This window comes from Carcharhinus amblyrhynchos, unplaced genomic scaffold (genome assembly GCF_965287045.1).
Source record: "Carcharhinus amblyrhynchos unplaced genomic scaffold, sCarAmb.v2.hapA scaffold_42, whole genome shotgun sequence".
Classification (NCBI taxonomy): domain Eukaryota; kingdom Metazoa; phylum Chordata; class Chondrichthyes; order Carcharhiniformes; family Carcharhinidae; genus Carcharhinus; species Carcharhinus amblyrhynchos.
Window position 1 is genome coordinate 1,549,759 of NW_027649783.1, and position 18,880 is coordinate 1,568,638.

An 18,880-nucleotide genomic window follows, 5' to 3' on the forward strand; every position below is an offset into this window, starting at 1 on the left:
GCCCATTCAGATTTCCCCTCCGCCTGTGGCTTGTGCCGCTTTCAGGGGAAAGGATGAGAAATCTGTGTCTTCTCTGTGTCCCCCTGAAGCCGGTGTGAAAGGGATTGAGTCTGTTGTTTGTTACAGAGAGTGAATTCATATTTGTCCCGTTTGACATTCCTGAATAGAGCCGTTTGCCGCGGACAAATGTTCACAAATGAAAGCTCTTTGTAAAATAATCTTACAGCAGAATATTAATAGAGATGTTATTCTTGTTGAGAAGTTAAGAATTTGTCTCCATTCCCTTTCCCGCGCTGAAATTGGCGCCATTTCCCCCCATTCAAAATTCCTGCCGGTTGACAGTCGAACCCAATGATTGGCTCACTGTTCACATTCGATGCTGTGCGATTGGTTCCGATGCGGAGAGGATGGCCAATCAGAAGCAGGCTGGGGGTTGGAGCGGCTCAAACTGCGGGAATTGCGGGTTTTGTGAATGACTGAGCGGAAACTCAGCAGTTTCCCAAAGCCTGTCAGCTTCAGTGCAGGAAACAACCGTCTGGGGGGCAAATAGCATCACAACTGGCACTGGTTCCAGTGAACGATTCACCGGCTGCTGCTCCTAAACTCCCGCTATTCCAGAGAAAGCTTTTAGAAACTCTATCCAAACACTGAGTGATTAGACAGGGAGTGAGGTGGCCTTTCACTCAGGGCACATGTCAACTGGGGGCTGCTGAGACAATCCACTGAAACATTTCAACAACAATCCTGCTCCAAATGAAATGTTCAATTGGGTGATTTCCCGGCACCGGAACCGAAACAAAGCAAAGCTGCATCTCAAACACTGAGCAGCCTGTCCCAGCTCCCCCCCCCCCCCCCCCCCCGTCCCCAGGTCACTGCTCTCTCTGTGAGGCGGTGAGTGGCTCTGAAAAGAGCCGTTGTTGTGTGTTGGCTGGAAAAGGGTCGAGTTGTTCAGCCGCCGAATCCATAGAGAGTGCGGCCCTGGCGTTTCAGAGCGTACACCACATCCATGGCAGTGACCGTCTTGCGCTTGGCGTGTTCAGTGTAGGTGACCGCATCCCTGATCACATTCTCCAGGAAAACCTTCAGCACCCCGCGAGTCTCCTCATAGATCAAGCCCGAGATCCGCTTGACCCCGCCGCGGCGAGCCAGGCGGCGGATTGCTGGTTTGGTGATGCCCTGGATATTATCACGGAGCACTTTGCGGTGCCGCTTGGCTCCGCCTTTCCCCAGTCCTTTGCCTCCTTTCCCTCTGCCAGACATGATTTTTTTTTTCCAAAAATATACTTTATTCATAAAAATCTCAAGTAATCTATTACAATGTACAGGGCTTCGAGTAGCAAAACAATGCGGAATCAAAACATTTTTGCAGATCTGTCCAAACTACAGTGACTACATTTCAGTACTTAAAAAACTATGTCCATGTCTCAATATTTACATATTTGTACTAATTACCATGATTACATTTCAATACTTAAAAACTATATACACGCCTCAAAAGATTACTGTGTGCCGTTAGTGCTCAGATTGGCACACAGTTACGCAGGTCGAGGGTATTCTGCAGTTCCTGGGCCCTCGGTCTGCCTCCGTTAAAAGGCCTTACAGTGTGGCCTTTCCCCATTGTGCCTTTGCGGCGGCTGCCCCAAGCTTCAGCCCGTCCCTCAGCACGTAGTCCTGGACCTTGGAATGTGCCAGTCTGCAACACTCGGTCGAGGACAGTTCTTTCAGCTGGAAGATCAGCAAGTTTCGGGCGGACCAAAGTGGGTCCTTCACCGAGTTGATGACCTTCCAGCAGCGGTTGATATTTGTCTCGGTGTGCCTCCCCGGAAACAGCCCGTAGAGCACAGAGTCCTGCGTCACCGAGCTGCTCGGGACGAACCTCGACAAATACCACTGCATCTCACTCCAGACCTTCTTTCCAAAGGCACATTCCAGAAGGAGGTGTGTGACCGTCTCGTCAGCCCCGCAGCCGCTTCGAGGGCAGCGTGCGGTGATGTTGAGACCTCGAGCGTGCATAAAGGATCTGATGGGGAGTGCCCTTCTCACCACCAGCCAAGCCAGATCTTGGTGCTTGTTTGTCAGTTCTGGTGATGAGGCGTTCTGCCAGATGACACTGACAGTCTGCTCAGGGAACCATCCGACAGGATCCGCCGTCTCCTTTTCTCTCAGGGCCCCAAGGACGTTACACGCTGACCACTGCTTAATCGCCGTGTGGTCAAAGGTGTGTTTGCGGAAAAATTTCTCCACGAAGGACAGGTGCTGCGGTACGGTCCAACTACTCGGAGTGTTCCGCGGCAGTGTGGCCAGACCCATCCTTCGCAACACTCGGGACAGGTAGAACCTCAAAACAAAGTGGCACTTGCTGTTGGTGTACCGAGGATCTACGCACAGCTTGATGCAGCCGCTCACAAAGGTGGCCATCAGGATGAGGGCGGCGTTGGGAATGTCTTTCCCTCCGTTCTCTGGAGATTTGTGCATCGCCTCCCTCCGGACGCGATCCATCTTTGATCTCCAGATAAATTTGAAGATGGCCCGCGTCACTGCTGCAGCGCAGGATTTGGGGATAGGCCACACCTGCGCCACGTACAACAACACGGACAGGACCTCGCACCGGATCACCAGGTTTTTTCCTGTTATGGAGAGCGAGCGTTGCTCCCACAAGCCCAGTTTCTGCCTGGCTTTCGCGATGCGCTCCTCCCAGTTTTTGATGCATGCCCCTGCCGCTCCGAACCATATCCCCAGCACCTTCAGGTACTCTGCCCTGACGGTGAAGGGGACAAAGGATTTGTCGGCCCAGTTCCCAAAGAACATGGCCTCGCTCTTTCCCTGGTTGACTTTGGCTCCCGAGGCCAGCTCGAACTGCTCACAGACCTGGAGGAGCCTGCGGACAGACGAGGGGTCCGAGCAGAAGACAGCCACGTCATCCATGTACAGGGAGGCTTTGACCTGCGTGCCTCCGCTGCCTGGGATTGTCACCCCTTTGATGCCTGGGTCGCTTCTGAGGGCCTGGGCAAAGGGTTCAATGCAACACACAAAAAGGACGGAGGAGAGAGGGCAGCCCTGTCTGACTCCAGACCTGATTTGGAAGCTATCTGTTTCCCACCCGTTGACTGAGACTGCGCTACTGATGTCTGTGTAGAGCAGTCCGATCACTGCACAATCTGAGAGAGAGGAACTCTTTCAGGCTCCTTTTATACAGGCCGCCCCGACCTGACTGAGAAAGGCGGAGTGAGAGCAGAGAGGGGGGATGAGACAGAGTGAAGATTCAACCCAGAGCGGGAGGGAGGAGAGAGCCGGCCTGACACACACACACACACACACACACACACAGAACGGCCCCTGATCTTTCAGCTCCACCTCCAGTTTCTGCAACCGCCAATTTCAACCCGTTTATTAAGAATGGAAACGAAAGCCAGCTCCCCACACAAACCCTTCCAGAGCCGCCCTTCACACTCAAGAGTTTCCACAAACCCGGAGCTTTGAAATCTGGAATCGAAACAGAAAATGCTGCAAATAATCCGGCAGCTTTTGTGAAGTGAGAGAGAGAGACAGAGTTAAGGTTTCGGGTGGTGACTTTGTCCTTTTGTGTTTTTAAACCTGCTCCTGTTATAATTGCCAGTCAGTAATATTCCCACCTAAACACAGTCTATTCTATAGCAAGAATCTCCCTCAGTAACATCCTCCCCCACATCCGCTTCCAGCTGTTTCCAAACACTTTATTGAAGGTGTTTGGGGGAAATCTCCCTGTGTTAAAGTGAAGGGAGTCAGGATGGCCGAGCGGTCTAAGGCGCTGCGTTCAGGTCGCAATCTCCTCTGGAGGCGTGGGTTCGAATCCCACTCCTGACACTGACTTTTGGGCTGAGAACTGCCGTCTCCCAGCGCCAGGAACCTGGGTTCGATTCCCGGCTGAGGTCACTGTCTGTGTGGAGTTTCCACATTCTCCCTGGGCTCCCTCCGGGTGCTCCGGTTTCCCCCCGGTGGGTGTGAGGTTGATTGGCCCATGCTAAATTGTCCCGGAGTGTCAGGGGGGAAGTAGGGTCAATAAATAGGGGAATGGGGGATCCGGATTGTGGGTCGGTGCAGACTCGATGGGCCGATTGGCCTCCCTGCAGGGATTGGATTAAAAATGAGTGGGGAATGCGGTGTTTCGCCGCCAGTGTTCCTGTCTCACACTGAATCATGATGTGGGTATGCCGGCGTTGGACTGGCGTAAACACAGTAAAAAGTCTGACAACACCAGGTTTTAGTCCAACCTATTTATTTGATAATATTCTCACAAGCTTTCGAGGGGACAGCCTCTTCGTCAGGTGAGGTTGTCCCCTCGAAAGCTTGTGAGAATATTATCAAATAAATAGGTTGGACTAAAACCTGGTGTTGTCAGACTTTTTGCTGTGTTCACACTGAATCTACCAGACAGCTTTATTCTGAGAGAAAGTGGCGATTGAACAAATGTGAAATTCTCAATGAAATTCAGCATCTGCAGTTGTTTTGCTTTAGTCTGAATTTGAAATGATCTCTATTGAGAATGAGCCGGGCCCCGCGGGACAGGAATCATTTTCTTGCGGGATCAGCTCTTTCCTGAGAGATGTGGGTGGCTCTGAGAAGAGCCTTTGGGGGGTTTCAGAGGTTTCCAATTTGCTCTCGGGTTGTTTCACTTCTTTCCTGAGGCTTTCTTCGCTTTTGCTGCTTTCCCTTTGGGATTGGCCTTCGCTTTAGTCACTTTTTTGGCCGACTTTCCGCCCGTGACCTTCTTCACAGGAGACTTTTTCTTCAGGGCTGCTTTCTTCAGCGCCTTTTTTGGAGTTGCCGCCTTCTTGCTGCTTGTTTTCTTCACTGGAGTTTTCTTCACTGGAGTTTTCTTCACTGGAGTTTTCTTCACTGGAGTTTTCTTGGCGGCGGCTTTCTTTCTTGTCACCTTCTTGGCCGCTGTTTTCTTCACTAAAGATTTCTTGCCTGTGGCTTTCTTCACCTTCTTTCCCATTTTGCCCGGCCTTTCCCTCTTAGCCAGTTTGAAGGAGCCGGAGGCGCCCTGTCCCTTTGTCTGCACCAGAGAGCCTTTCTCCACCTTCCTCTTGATAGTTAACCTGATCTGGGAGCCGCGCTTCCCCACATCCACTCCGCTGCCGGCCAAAGCTTTCTTGATGGCGGCCAGGGACATCCCCTTGCGATCGCTGCAAGCCGCCACCACCTTGAGGATCTGCTCGCCTAACTTGGGAGCGGCAGATCGGGGAGCCGCCTTCTTCTTCCTGGGAGACTTCACCTGAGCGGGAGCGGCTGGAGGAGCCGTTTGGGCGGCTGCAGTTTCAGTCATATCCGAGAGTGGCTGGAAAATCTGGGCCAGGAGAGTCAGAACTGGATCCGGAATGAAACCAGTGGTGGCGGCACAGAGCAACTTAAAGGCAGAGAGCGGACGGAGCAGAGACAAGCTGCTGTCAGCTCCCGGCTCCTCCAGCCTCTCTGTGTTTCTCTCTCCTCACAAACTCTCCCATTCCAATCAAATTCCGCCTCTCCACACATCCAGCTCACACCCTTCATGTCTCTGACACTCCAATGTTTGCTGTTGAAAAGGTTTCACTCGAACTGAGGACTCCGTTTTCCACTGAAACCCGTTTTCCTGCTGCACTGATCCCGCTCTCACACGCGATAGCTGACATGTTCTCTACTTTTCCACTCAAATCTTCCATTTAGCGAAACAATTGCCTTGAAATCTCACTCTGGGGCTCAGCAGGGGGATTAGGGGGAATCTTTGATTGAAAAATCGTTTTATTTTCCCCAAGAGAGACTCGGAGATCTCATGATCAGAACAGACACACAAGCACAGTTGGATTAGTCTGACCCGCCCGCTCCTTTCATACACTCTCTCTTCCACAATATTCACATCGACACATTCACAGGACAAAACTTTCACCCAATGGAAGGTCCCAGGACGGAATTTCTCCTCCTTCCGGCCTTTGCTCCGGATTCCAGGGGGTTAGTTAGAGTTTTTCACCTCAGTAACTGTTAAACACTCTGAGGGCCGCTCCCCGCAGATTGTCTTTCAATTCATTCATGGAATGTGGGTGTCTCTGTCTGGGTCAGCATTTATTACCCATCCCTAATTACCCTTGGGAAGGTGGGGGTGAGCTGCCTTCTGGAACCGCTGCAGTCCATGTGGTGAAGAACCACATCTGTTAACCAGATTCCGCGGCAAGAACCAATTCTATTTTTATTTTCAGTTATTATAGTGATTACAGACATCACTGTGTTTGTTTAGGGTGAAAATACAAATTATCTGCTCTCGGAGTCTCTAGATTTCCTGTTTTATTTGTTTCTCCGGCACTGACAGGTAACAGTAAATCCCAACCTCACCAACCAGTGACAGCCAGTTAAATAACCATCCCACACTCGCTGATAATGGAGTTTCTGACAGTGACAGTTTCTGACCATCCTCCGATTGGACCTGGAGGGAACCAGATTCACTGTCAGAGCTGGACTTTCTTACAGAGTGGGTGACAGAGCCAGGTGAGCGATGGTGATGGAGTGGTGACTGTGAGAGCATTTGACCAAGGGTCAGTTCCTGGCCATCAGAGTGGTGATTTATTTAATTAGTTATCGCAGGTCCCAACAGTAGGTGGGCATTCCTGAAATAAAATTCACTAAAGATTCTCATCAACAGTGTGTTTCTAATGGAAAATCCAGTTTGAATTTGCTTTCAGTTGTTTAAATGAAAGAACAGGCCCCAAAACTAAACAATGATTTCCCAGTCAGAAACAATAGTAAAACAGGTGGTTTAAACTGTCCAGAAAAACGAGATAAGACAGGTTCAGTTTACAAACTGTGCTGTGGACACACCTCGAGCCTGATGAAATCAACAAATAAGTTAGTTCTGTAATTATAATTGATGAAAATAAGGCCTGTTTTAGCAGCTGGTGCGATGGTGGTATAGTGGTGAGCATAGCTGCTTTCCAAGCAGTATGACCCGGGTTCGATTCCCGGCCAACGCATTGATAAATTATTTTGAACCTGATCCACAGCCTCTTGTGTTTTAATCCAAGTGGATAAAAACAAAGCGAACGCAATATTTGACAGGAATGAAATAAAATAAAGATTTCTCTTTTTCATTTCTTTTTGTTCGGACATAATTCGTTTCTAATGAAAAAAATATTGAAATTGGAAAAGAAGTCTCTGACCTGATAAATGAGTTCTCCGTCAGAGCCAAAGATACAAAGTAAAAGTAGAGGAACATATTTCAGCTCACACACTGTGCTCTGCACAATCCTGGTTCCTGATGAAGTTAATATGAACATCCTATGGTGGCTACATTAGTAAAGTAAATGCGTGGCTGCGATGGCCGAGTGGTTAAGGCGTTGGACTTGAAATCCAATGGGGGGTTTCCCCACGCAGGTTCGAATCCCTGCTCGCAGCGGTTGTGATTGTGAAGTGTTTACTTTCGCCGTTTTAGCCACAGAGCCGAAAAATCAGCAACGTAGATAATTCTGTAATTATAACTAGTGAGTATAATGGCTGTTGAAGCGGCGTGAGCGACAGTGGAACAGTGGTGAGCATCACAAGCTGCTTTCCAAGCAGTTAAACCAGGTTCGATTCCTGACCGTCGTATTGAGAAATGTATCCACGTTTCAATCAAGTTCATAAAACAGGGCGAATTTGCCAATCATAAGTTAGAGTTTTTTTTTATTCGGACGTAATTCGTTTCTAATGAAAAACTATTAAAATAGGAAAACAATTTTCTGACTTGATAAATGAGTTATCATTTATAAATGAGTTATCATTTATCAGAGACAATCAGAGACAAAGATACAAAATAAATGTCAGGTCCCTGATGAAGTTAATATGAACGTTACAGAGGTGGTTATATTACTCAGGTAAATGCACAACTGGTACATAAATGGAAGCACTGAGTATCCATCGGATCCACAGAAACTCCACAGTCCAGAAGGAAGTCAGTCAGCCCACCCTGTCTGCACTGAGTCTCAGAAAAAATATCTTTCACACATTTGTACCATGGCTAACCCTCTTAACCTTCACATCCAGAGACACTAAGGGACAATCTACCATTTCTAATCTTTTTAATCTGCACATCTTTGGACTTTGGGAGGAAACTGGAGCGCCCAGAGAAAACCCATGCAGACACAGGGAGAAAGTACATAATCCACACAATCACCCCTGGTGGGATTGAACATGGGTCCCTGGTGCTGTGAAGCAGCAGTGCTAACCACTGTACCACCGTGCCAGTGTAAATTTAACAATCCAATTCCTTTCTGAATGTCTCACTTGAAGCTGCGTCACCACATTGTCAGACAATGTATCCCAGAGCTGAACTACTCACTGTGGGAATGGGTTTTCTCATTATGTTTCAATCACTCACAAAGGGGCAGTAAATTAGTCCATGGGATGAGAGGGTTTCATATGATGTGAGTCTGAGTAAACTGCAGATTTTGAAATGTGGGAGGTGAAACATTAAAACATACAAGATTCTTGATTTTGTGGACATTGGGAGATTGCTTAAGCTGGCTCAGTGTAAGGAACAGATCATTTAGGATTGACATGAGAATACATTTCTGTACTCATTGTGTTCTGATCCTTTGACATGCTCCGTTTTTGAATACACGATGGGTAGCACAGTGGTTAGCATTGCTGCCTCAAAGCACCAGGGACCCTGGTTCAATTCCACTTTGGGTGATTGTCTCTGTGGTGTTTGCACACCCTCCCTGTGTTTGTGTTTCCTCCCACACTCTAAATATTAGGTGGATTGACCATTCTAAATTTCCTGTTTCCCAAATGTAGTCAAGGGGATTAGCAGGATAAATATGTGGGGTTACTGAGATAGGTTCTGGGTGGGATGGTACATCAGAGTCTGTGCAGACTCAATGGGCCAAATGGCCTCCATCTGCGCTGGAGGGACTTTATTGCAGTTAAGGCTGAGATAGACACATTTTGGTTTCTCAGGGAATCGAGGGAGTGGGGAGTAAAGTGAAGGTGAAACCCAAGATCTGAAACTGAAAAAGAAGCTGGTACGTCCACATCTGGAGTCTGTACCCACAGTTTGGAATCCACACTTTCAAAGAGATATACAGTTTATAGAGAGAGTGCAAAGATGTGTAACCAGGAAAATGGAAAGCATGAGGGGAATACCTTATGAGGAATTAAAGATTCTTGAATTGCGATCTTTCGAGAAGATTAATTCATGGTTCAGTTCAAGTTTATAAATTGATACATGGTGTTCCTACCTAAGCTTCAAAAGATCTTTATTCACAGCTACTGTATTTTAGCTGGGCATCAGCATAAAGTTCACAAATTTGGTTCATGCGAAGATATTCATAAATTGTCTTCTCCACATAGAATTGTTGATATTTCAAATGTTTTGCCTGATTTTGATGCTGAAAATGTAGTGACTTTTACAAAACGTGTCAGAAATATAGTGTGATTTCTTCTTATGTATTTTCCAATGTTGTTGCTGCTCTTGTTTTAATGCTGTGCCTCTGTGCTTTGCACTGTATGGCATAAATCACAATTGTATTGATTGATACAATCCCTACAATGAAGAAGGAGGCCATTCTGCCCATCAAGCCCTATTCCCGTAACCCCACATATTTACTTTGCCAATCCCCTGAAACTAAGGGTCAATTTAGCATGGCCAATCAACCTAACTCACGCAGACCAGGGGAGAATGTGCAAACTCCACACAGATAGTGACCTGAGGCTGCAGTTGAACCCAGGTCTCTGACACTGAAGGAGCAGTGCTAACCACTGTGTCACCCTTGAATGGGAGAATATTATTGATGAGCCACGTGGTCAATGTCTGCTCTTATTTACTGTGTTCTTGTGACTGGAGGAGACTGATCCATGGATACTGAGGGAAATATGGGTGGAAATTGCAGAGGCTTTGGCCAAAAGTTTCCTCTCCTGGCTAGTTATATGGGTGGTGCCAGAGGACTGGAGAATTACAAATAAAGAACACACTTGCTCAGAAAAGGCTGTGAGGAGAAGCCAACGAAATCCAATCAGTCTAACCTCAGCAATGTGGAATATTCTCCAGCAATAACTGCGGATAAAATTAACACTCACTTGAGCTAATGTGCATTAATTAAGGAAAACACAGAGGTAATTATTAAAGGGGAATCAAATTTAACTTGCTTATGATTTTAGTGAGAGTAACAGAAAAGGTTGATGAGGGTAACGTGGTTAATGTGAACATGGACTGTCAAAAAGCATTTTATAAATAAAGGGACACACAGCAAACTTGTGGGAACATTTGGAGATGAGAGAATAAAAGGGACAGCAGAACATAGAACATAGAACATCACAGCGCAGAACAGGCCCTTCGGCCCACGATGTTGCGCCGACCAGTTCTTTTTTTAAAAAATCACTGACCCACTAATCTAAACCAATCCCTTTTCGTCCATAAACCTATCCACAGATCTCTTAAACGCCCCCAAACTAGGCGCATTTACAACCGCAGCAGGCAGGGCATTCCAATCCCTCACCACCCTCTGGGTAAAGAACCTACCCCTGACATCCGTCCTATAACTACCACCCCTTAATTTAAAGCCATGCCCCCTCGTGCTAGCTTTCTCCACCCGAGGAAAAAGGCTATCACTATCCACCCTATCTAAAGCTCTAATCATGTTATATGTTTCAATAAGATCCCCTCTTAGCCTCCTTCTTTCCAGTGAAAACAACCTCAAATCCCTCAGTCTCTCCTCATATGACCTCCCCCCCATACCAGGCAACATCCTGGTAAACCTCCTCTGCACCCTCTCCAAAGCCTCCACATCCTTCCTGTAATGTGGGGACCAGAACTGCACACAGTACTCCAAGTGCGGCCGCACCAGGGTTGTGTACAGTTGCAACATGACGCTGCGACTCCTAAATTCAATCCCCCTACCAATAAACGCCAAGACACCGTATGCCTTCTTAACTACCTTATCTACTTGATTCCCAACTTTCAGGGATCTATGTACACATACACCTAGAACCCTCTGCTCCTCCACACTATTCAAAGTCCTCCCGTTAGCCCTATACTGAACACATCTGTTACTCCTACCGAAATGAATTACCTCACACTTCTCCGCATTAAACTCCATCCGCCACCTCGCGGCCCAGCTCTGCAACCTGTCTAAGTCACCCTGCAAACTATGACACCCTTCCTCACAATCTACCACACCACCGACTTTGGTGTCATCAGCAAACTTACTAATCCACCCAACTATACCCTCATCCAGATCATTAATAAAAATTACAAACAGCAGTGGCCCCAAAACAGATCCCTGAGGCACACCGCTCGTAACCGAACTCCATGATGAATATTTACCATCAACCACTACCCTCTGTCTCCTATCCGCTAGCCAATTCCTGATCCAAGTACCTAGATTACCCCCAATCCCATACATCTGCATTTTCTGCAGAAGCCCACCATGGTGAACCTTATCAAACGCCTTACTAAAATCCATATATACCACGTCAACTGCCTTACCCCTATCCACCTCTTTGGTCACTTTCTCAAAGAACTCAATAAGGTTAGTAAGGCACGACCTACCTGCTACAAAACCATGCTGACTGTCTCTAATCAATTCATTACTCTCCAAATAACTATAAATCCTATCCCTGATAATTCTTTCTAAAACCTTGCCCACAACAGAAGTAAGACTCACCGGTCTATAATTCCCAGGGAAGTCTCTGTTCCCCTTCTTAAACAATGGGACAACATTCGCTGTCCTCCAATCTTCCGGTACTATACCAGAGACCAACGATGACCTGAAGATCAGAGCCAGAGGCTCTGCAATCACCTCTCTAGCCTCCCAGAGAATCCTAGGGTAAATCCCATCCGGACCAGGGAACTTATCTATTTTCAAGCCCTCTAGAATATCCAGCACATCCCCGGTTTCAACTGCAATACTTTCTATTTTACACCCCTGGACCCCAGTGTCCTCCATAGCTACATTCATGACCCCCTGCGTGAACACCAAAGAGAAATATTGGTTTAATGCCTCTCCAATGTCTTTCGGTTCCACACACAACTTCCCTCTACTGTCTATAACTGGCCCTAATCTTGCCCTAACCAACCTTCTGTTCTTGACATACCTATAGAACGCCTTAGGATTCTCCTTAATCCTATCAGCCAAAGTCATGGATAGGAACCTGACTGACTGATAGGAACATGGATAGGAACCTGACTGAGTGACAGGAAATACAGCAGTGGGAAATGTTGTTATTTGGAATGGAGCTCGGTTAAAGTGGGATTCCAGGAGGGTTGGTGTTCGGAATCCTGCTCTTCCTGATCCATATTAGAGACATCGGCAATGCTGTACAGAGCACACACTCAAACTGTGGGAATTACACAATACATGGCAGCATTGTGAACTGTGAGGGGGGAGTGCTGAAACTCACAGTTTGAGACAGCTTGTGGATTGGTCAAACAAGACCAATTTAAAGTAGAGAAGTGTGAAATGATTTATTTCAGTGGGAAGAAAAGGGAGAGACAATATGAAAGAAATGATACAATTGTAAAGGCATGCGGGAACAAGGGACCTGTGGTTAAATGTGACACTAATAATTGCTGTTTAGGTGGCAGGTTGAGAGTGTGGTTACTAAGGTATTTGGGATTGTGAGCTTTATACGTAGGGACAGAGCTTACAAGAGCAAACAAGTTATGGGAAACCTGTATAAAACCCTGGTTTGGCCTCAGTTGGAGTGTTGCACTCTGATCTGGACAGCAGTGTTTAGAAAGGGTGTGAAGGCATTAGAGAGGGTGCAATAAATCTCTGGGCACGGGTCCAGGGATGGGGAAGTTCAGTTTAATCGGTAGATTGGAGAATTTGGGTCTTTGGTGAAGAGAAGGTTGAGAGGAGATTTGATCGAGGTGTTCAGGATTGTGGAGGGAATTGGAAGGAGCTGATAGGGAGAAGCTGTCATGTCCCAATCTTCCTCTGTCAGGAAGTGTTCCCCAAACTGAATGAACAGGACATCGTTCCCGGTTACACTTCTCCAGCAATGCTAAATATTCCCAGTATTTGTTTCAATGTGAAACATTTAAGATAATTATACAAACACAATATATTGTTTAGAGTAAAGAAGAAACATTAAAAGTGAAAATTCATGTTGATGTCCCTCTGCGGGGCTTTTAGTCTTTCCAGTGTGGGCCAGTGGTCTGATTAATCCGATGGTGCTTTTCCCAGTCGCCTGTGTAACGTGGCTCGAATCCCAGCCTTCAGTTTTTGAACTGCACAGCGGAGCGTTTAAGGAAGTGTTGGGGCTGAATGGCCTCATCTGTGCTTTAATCCTCCTGCTGTCTGGTGAGCTGATCTGACATCCACCCCAGAGTGGAGTCGCTGCACAGATCGCCTTAAAAATGGTCTCTAAGCTGAGGGAGTGACTGTGAATCTCGTCACCACTTCCATCCTGACTAATTTCCTCCACTTCAAACCGTCCATCAATGTCAGAAGGAGTCAGAACCAGAGTAGGAGACTCCACCAATGATTCAGTCCCATCTTCCACCATTTGAACATCCTGCCTTGCCTCACACCTTCTCTGTTCTCCAGCAGCGGGGATGTTCCAGGGTCTTGGTTACTCGGAATGCCCTGTTCGAGGATTTCCTCGCTCTAAAGCTGATGACTGTTGATGTCTGTCAGGAAGTTGTTGGGAATTGGCTCCTCTTCATCTCCAACCTCAGACCAATCAGGAACTTCCATCTTCCAAGCTTCTAGGGGCTGGTTGAGCTGAAACAACAAGAATTGAGGATTTTGCAGTGTTGTTACATTCCAGCAGATTTCATTAAACACCAACTTTTTCACTTCATTAACAACTGGAGGAATAGCAATGGAATGTATTGGCCCATTTATCCTCACATAGGAGTTGGGACATCATGTTGAAGTCATGTTAAGGCCCCACTAGGAATACTGTGTACAGTTCTGGTCACCCTATTATAGACAGAACATTATTAAACTAGAAAGAGTTCAAAAAAGATTTACTCGGATACTACTGGGACTTGATGGTTTAAGTTATAAGGAGAAACTGAATAGACTGGGATTTTTTTCCCTGGAGTGTAGGGGGCTTAGGGGTAATCTTATAGAGGTCTATAAAAGAATGAGGGCCATAGATGAGATAGATAGTCAACATCTTTTCCCAATTTCAGGGAGTCTGAAAGTGGAGGGTGTAGGTTTAAGGTGAGAGGAGAGAAACACAAAAGGGTCCAGAGGAGGTGAGTGTTTGGAACGAGCTGTCTGAGGTAGCAGTAGAGGCAGTTACAATATTGTCTTTTCAAAAGCATTTAGATAGTTACATTGGGTAAGATTGGTATAAGGGGTATTGGGAAAAACTGAGAATATGGAATTGAGATAGAGGATCAGCCATGATCACACTGAATGATGGAACAAGCACGATGGGCTGAGTGGCCTCCTCCTCTTCCGAGTTTCTATGTTTTCAGGTTCTGATGAAAGGTCACAGACCTGAAACACTAACTCTGTGCAGCATCTGTTTGCAGAGAGAAACAATCTGCTGAGCTTTCTTTTCAGTTTCATTTCTGATTTCCAGTGTCTGAACTGAACCCAGCCAGAGTCAGCACCTTCAGGAGAGAGAGAGAGAGGAACCAGTGAGTGTGGAACTGAACCCAGCCAGAGTCAGCACCTTCAGGAGAGAGAGAGAGGAACCAGTGAGTGTGGAACTGAACCCAGCCAGAGTCAGCACCTTCAGGAGAGAGAGAGAGGAACCAGTGAGTGTGGAACTGAACCCAGCCAGAGTCAGCACCTTCAGGAGAGAGAGAGAGGAACCAGTGAGTGTGGAACTGAACCCAGACAGAGTCAGCACCTTCAGGAGAGAGAGAGAGGAACCAGTGAGTGTGGAACTGAACCCAGCCAGAGTCAGCACCTTCAGGAGAGAGAGAGAGGAACCAGTGAGTGTGGAACTGAACCCAGACAGAGTCAGCACCTTCAGGAGAGAGAGGTAACTAATCTAAACCCTGTGTCTAAAAACAGAGGTAGAGAGGAAAGAGGGAACCAATGAGCAGTGAGCCGAATGTCAGTCGTAGGGCAATTGCTGGAGTCCATTATCAAGTATTTGGAAAGCAGTGTTATAATCAGATAAAGTCAGCATGGATTTACAAAAGGGAAATCATGCTTGAGAAATCTACTGGAATTCTTTGAGGATATAACTACTAGAGTTGACCGGGGGAACCTGTGGATGTAGTTTTTTTTAGACTTTCAGAAGGCTTTCGACAAGATCTCACATAATGTTTTAAAGGTTAAAGTTTGATTATTAGTGTCACAAGTAGGTTTACATTAACACTGCAATGAAGTTATTGTGAAAATCCCCCAGTAGCCACACTCTGCCGCGTGTCCGGGTAGACTGAGGGAGAATTTAGTACGGCCAGTGCACCTAAGCAGCACATCTTTTCAGATTGTGGGAGGAAATCGGAGAGAAAACCCACGCAGACACGGGGGGAATGTGCAGACTCCACACAGACAGTGACCCAAGCCGGGAATTGAACCCAGGTCCCTGATGCTGTGACACAGCAGTGATAACCAGTGTGCTGCCCTTCTAGTGTGTAAAGTTAAAGTACATGGGATTGTGTGTAGCATCTTGAGATGGATAGAAAGCTGGTTAGCAGACAGGAAAGAAAGAGATGACATAAATGGGTCTTTTTCCAATTGGAAGGCAATGATTAGTGGGGTACCACAGGGATCTGTGCTAGGACCCCAACTGTTCATATTATATATTAATGGTTGGGACACGGGAACTAAATGTTTAATCTCCAAATATGTAGATGATACAATATTGGGTGGGAGGGTGAGCTGTGAGGGGGATGCAGAGATCCTTCAGTCTGATTTGGACAGGCTGAGTGTGTGGGATCTGCATGGCAGATGCAGTATAATGTGGATAAATATGCAGTGATCACTTCATTATCCACTTCAGTAGCAAAAATAGGAAGGCAGATTATTATTTGAATGGGTGTAAATTAAGAGAGCTGGATACTCAGCAAGATCTAGATGTTCTTGTGCATCAGTCAGTAAAATCATGTTGAAGCTGTATAAGACTTTGGTTAGGCTGCATTTGGAGTGTTGTGTATAATTCCGGGTGCCACACTTCCAGAAGGATGTTGATGCATTGGAAAGGGTGCAGAAGAGATTTTCCAGGATGTTGCTTGGTTTGGAGGATATGGACTAGAAAGAAAGGTTGAACAAACTTGGATTGTTTTCTTTGGAGCCTCGGAGGAGCAGGGGGGACCTGAGAGAGGTTTACAAGATTATGACAGGCTTGGATAGAGTGGATTGTCACAGTCTTTTCCCGAGGGTCAAAGGATCAAATACTCGGGACAAAGGTGAGAGTGAGAGAGGGAAAGTTTAAAGGAGATGTAAGGGATAAGTTTTTCAGACAGAGAGTGGGGACTGCCTGGAACGTACTGCCGGAGGAAATAGTGGAAGCAGATTCTGTAACAACGTTCAAGAGGCATCTGGATAGATCCATGAATCAGCAGGAACACAGGGATATGGACCACATCGAGGCAAGAAAATATTAGATTAGACAGGTGTAATAAGTCTGCAGAGGGAGGAGTTCCTTCACCAAAACCCCTTTATTTACACCTCTAACAGCAGTACACAGAGTGCTAACAGTTTATCTCCGGGGGTGTCAGAGGAACGGGCACTCCCGATTAAGTACAAGGCAAAGATTCTCTGATTGGCCCATCAATTGGATCCTTAATCAGGGAGTTCCTGCTCCAATCGGCCAACCTCAATGGCCTGATTGAAGTTATTACAAGAGGCATCTGCGTCAGCACAGACTGGGTGGGAAGAGGGTCTGTTCCTGGGCTGTACTGTTCTTTGTTCAGTCCCTGAAAGTAAGTGCAGAGATACAGCAGACAAAAAGATGGCAAATGATATGTTGGCCTTGGGAGCGAGAGGATTTCTGTCCAGGAATAGGGATGTTTTACTGCTGTTGTATAGGGCAATGATGAGGCCACACCTGGAGTATTGTGTGTAGTATTGGTGTCCTTATCTGAGGAAGGATGTCCTTGCTGCAGGGGGAGTGCAGTGAAGGTTCACCAGGTTAATTCCTGGGATGGCCAGTGTGTCGTATGAGGAAAGATGAAGTCAGTTAGGATTATGTTCACTGGAGTTTAGAAGATTGAGAGGGGGCTCATAGGAAGTTATAAAATTCTAACATAAGAACATAAGAAATAGGAGCAGGAGTAGGCCATCTAGCCCTTCGAGCCTGCCCCGCCATTCAGTAAGATCATGGCTGATCTGTCGCTGCTCAGTTCCACTTTCCCGCCCTCTCCCCATAACCCTTAATCCCCTCTCTTATCAAAAACCCATCAACCCGCGTCTTAAAAATATTTAGCGAGGCAGCCTCCACCACTTCAACGGGCAGAGAATTCCAGAGATTCACCACCCTTTGAGTGAAGAAGTTCCTCCTCAACTCCGTTCTAAACCGCCCCCCCTTTATCTTGAGGCTGTGCCCCCTAGTCCTACTGTCTTTTTTGAGCGGGAAGAGTCTCTCCACCTCTATCCTATCCATCCCAATCATCATCTTATACGTCTCAATGAGGTCTCCCCTCATTCTTCTAAACTCTAACGAGTACAAGCCTAGTTTATTCAGCCTCTCCTCATAGCACAAACCCCTCAACTCTGGTATCAGCCTAGTAAACCTCCTCTGCACTCCCTCCAAGGCCAAAATATCTTTGCGCAGGTGCGGCGCCCAAAACTGCACACAGTACTCCAGCTGCGGCCTCACCAATGCCCTATACAGCTGCAGCAAGACCTCCCTACTTTTATATTCAATCCCCCTCGCTATGAAGGCCAGCATCCCATTCGCCTTCCTGACCACCTGCTGTACCTGCAAGCTGGGTTTTTGCGACTCATGCACAAGGACCCCGAGGTCCCTCTGCACCGTCGCCTGCTGCAGTTTTTCGCCACGTAAGTAATAGTCCTTCCTACCATTCTTCCTACCAAAGTGGACCACCTCACACTTGCCAACAATAAATTCCATTTGCCATTTCCTGGCCCATTCGCCCAGCCTATCTAGATCCTTCTGCAGACTCTCCACACCCTCCGCACAATTTGCCGTTCCCCCAATCTTGGTGTCATCAGCAAATTTCGACACCCTACACTCGGTTCCCTCCTCCAGATCATCTATAATAATGGTAAAAAGCTGAGGCCTCAGCACCGACCCCTGGGGCACTCCACTAGTCACCATCCACCAATCCGAATAGCACCCGTTGACCCCCACTCTCTGCCTCCGATTTGACAACCAATCCTCTATCCACGCTAACACCCTACCCCCAACTCCATGTCCCTTGACCTTCTGCAGTAACCTCTTGTGAGGTACTTTGTCAAACGCCTTCTGAAAATCCAGAAAGACCACATCCACCGGCTCTCCTCTATCCACCGCCCTAGACACATCCTCATAGAACTCCAGTAAATTTGTCAGACACGACTTCCCCTTAACGAAACCGTGCTGCGTCTGCTCTATCAAGCAATTCCCTTCAAGATGCCTCGCAATTTCCTCCGTAATGACGGATTCTAACATTTTACCTACCACAGACGTTAAACTAACCAGCCTATAATTCCCCGCCTTCTGCCTGGCACCCTTCTTAAACAACGGCGTAACATTAGCCATTTTCCAATCTTCCGGCACTTCCCCGGAATCCAGCGATGTCTGGAAAATAACCACCAAGGCATCCACTATCACCTCCGCCATTTCTTTCAGAACCCTCGGATGCATTCCATCCGGTCCTGGGGACTTGTCCACAATCAGCCCCTCCAGTCTGTCGAGCACCACCTCTCTAGTAACAGTAATGTCATAACTGGAAAGGGTAGATTCAGGAAGAATGTTACTGATATCCTTTGTGTAAGGATAAGGGATGAATGTTTAGGACTGAGGTGAGGAGAAA

General features: G+C 47.0%; 2 protein-coding genes and 3 non-coding genes across 5 annotated transcripts; 3 read left to right on the forward strand and 2 right to left on the reverse strand.

The window, feature by feature from the left end:
- Nucleotides 1-948: 948 nt before the first annotated feature.
- Nucleotides 949-1,260, reverse strand: LOC145335807 (histone H4). The gene has a single exon (XM_080181537.1). It carries the CDS (start codon nt 1,258-1,260, stop codon nt 949-951), a length of 312 nt encoding a protein of 103 aa, XP_080037663.1.
- Nucleotides 1,261-3,760: 2,500 nt separating this feature from the next.
- Nucleotides 3,761-3,843, forward strand: trnal-cag (transfer RNA leucine (anticodon CAG)). Its single transcript has one exon. It is a non-coding gene; the product is annotated as a tRNA-Leu (tRNA).
- An 805-nt stretch (nt 3,844-4,648) lies between these two features.
- LOC145335805 (histone H1-like) lies at nt 4,649-5,341 on the reverse strand. The gene has a single exon (XM_080181535.1). It carries the CDS (start codon nt 5,306-5,308, stop codon nt 4,649-4,651), a length of 660 nt encoding a protein of 219 aa, XP_080037661.1. The 5' UTR covers nt 5,309-5,341.
- A 1,566-nt stretch (nt 5,342-6,907) lies between these two features.
- On the forward strand, nt 6,908-6,980 carry trnag-ucc (transfer RNA glycine (anticodon UCC)). The gene has a single exon. It is a non-coding gene; the product is annotated as a tRNA-Gly (tRNA).
- A 337-nt stretch (nt 6,981-7,317) lies between these two features.
- trnas-uga (transfer RNA serine (anticodon UGA)) lies at nt 7,318-7,402 on the forward strand. Its single transcript has one exon. It is a non-coding gene; the product is annotated as a tRNA-Ser (tRNA).
- Nucleotides 7,403-18,880: the final 11,478 nt, after the last annotated feature.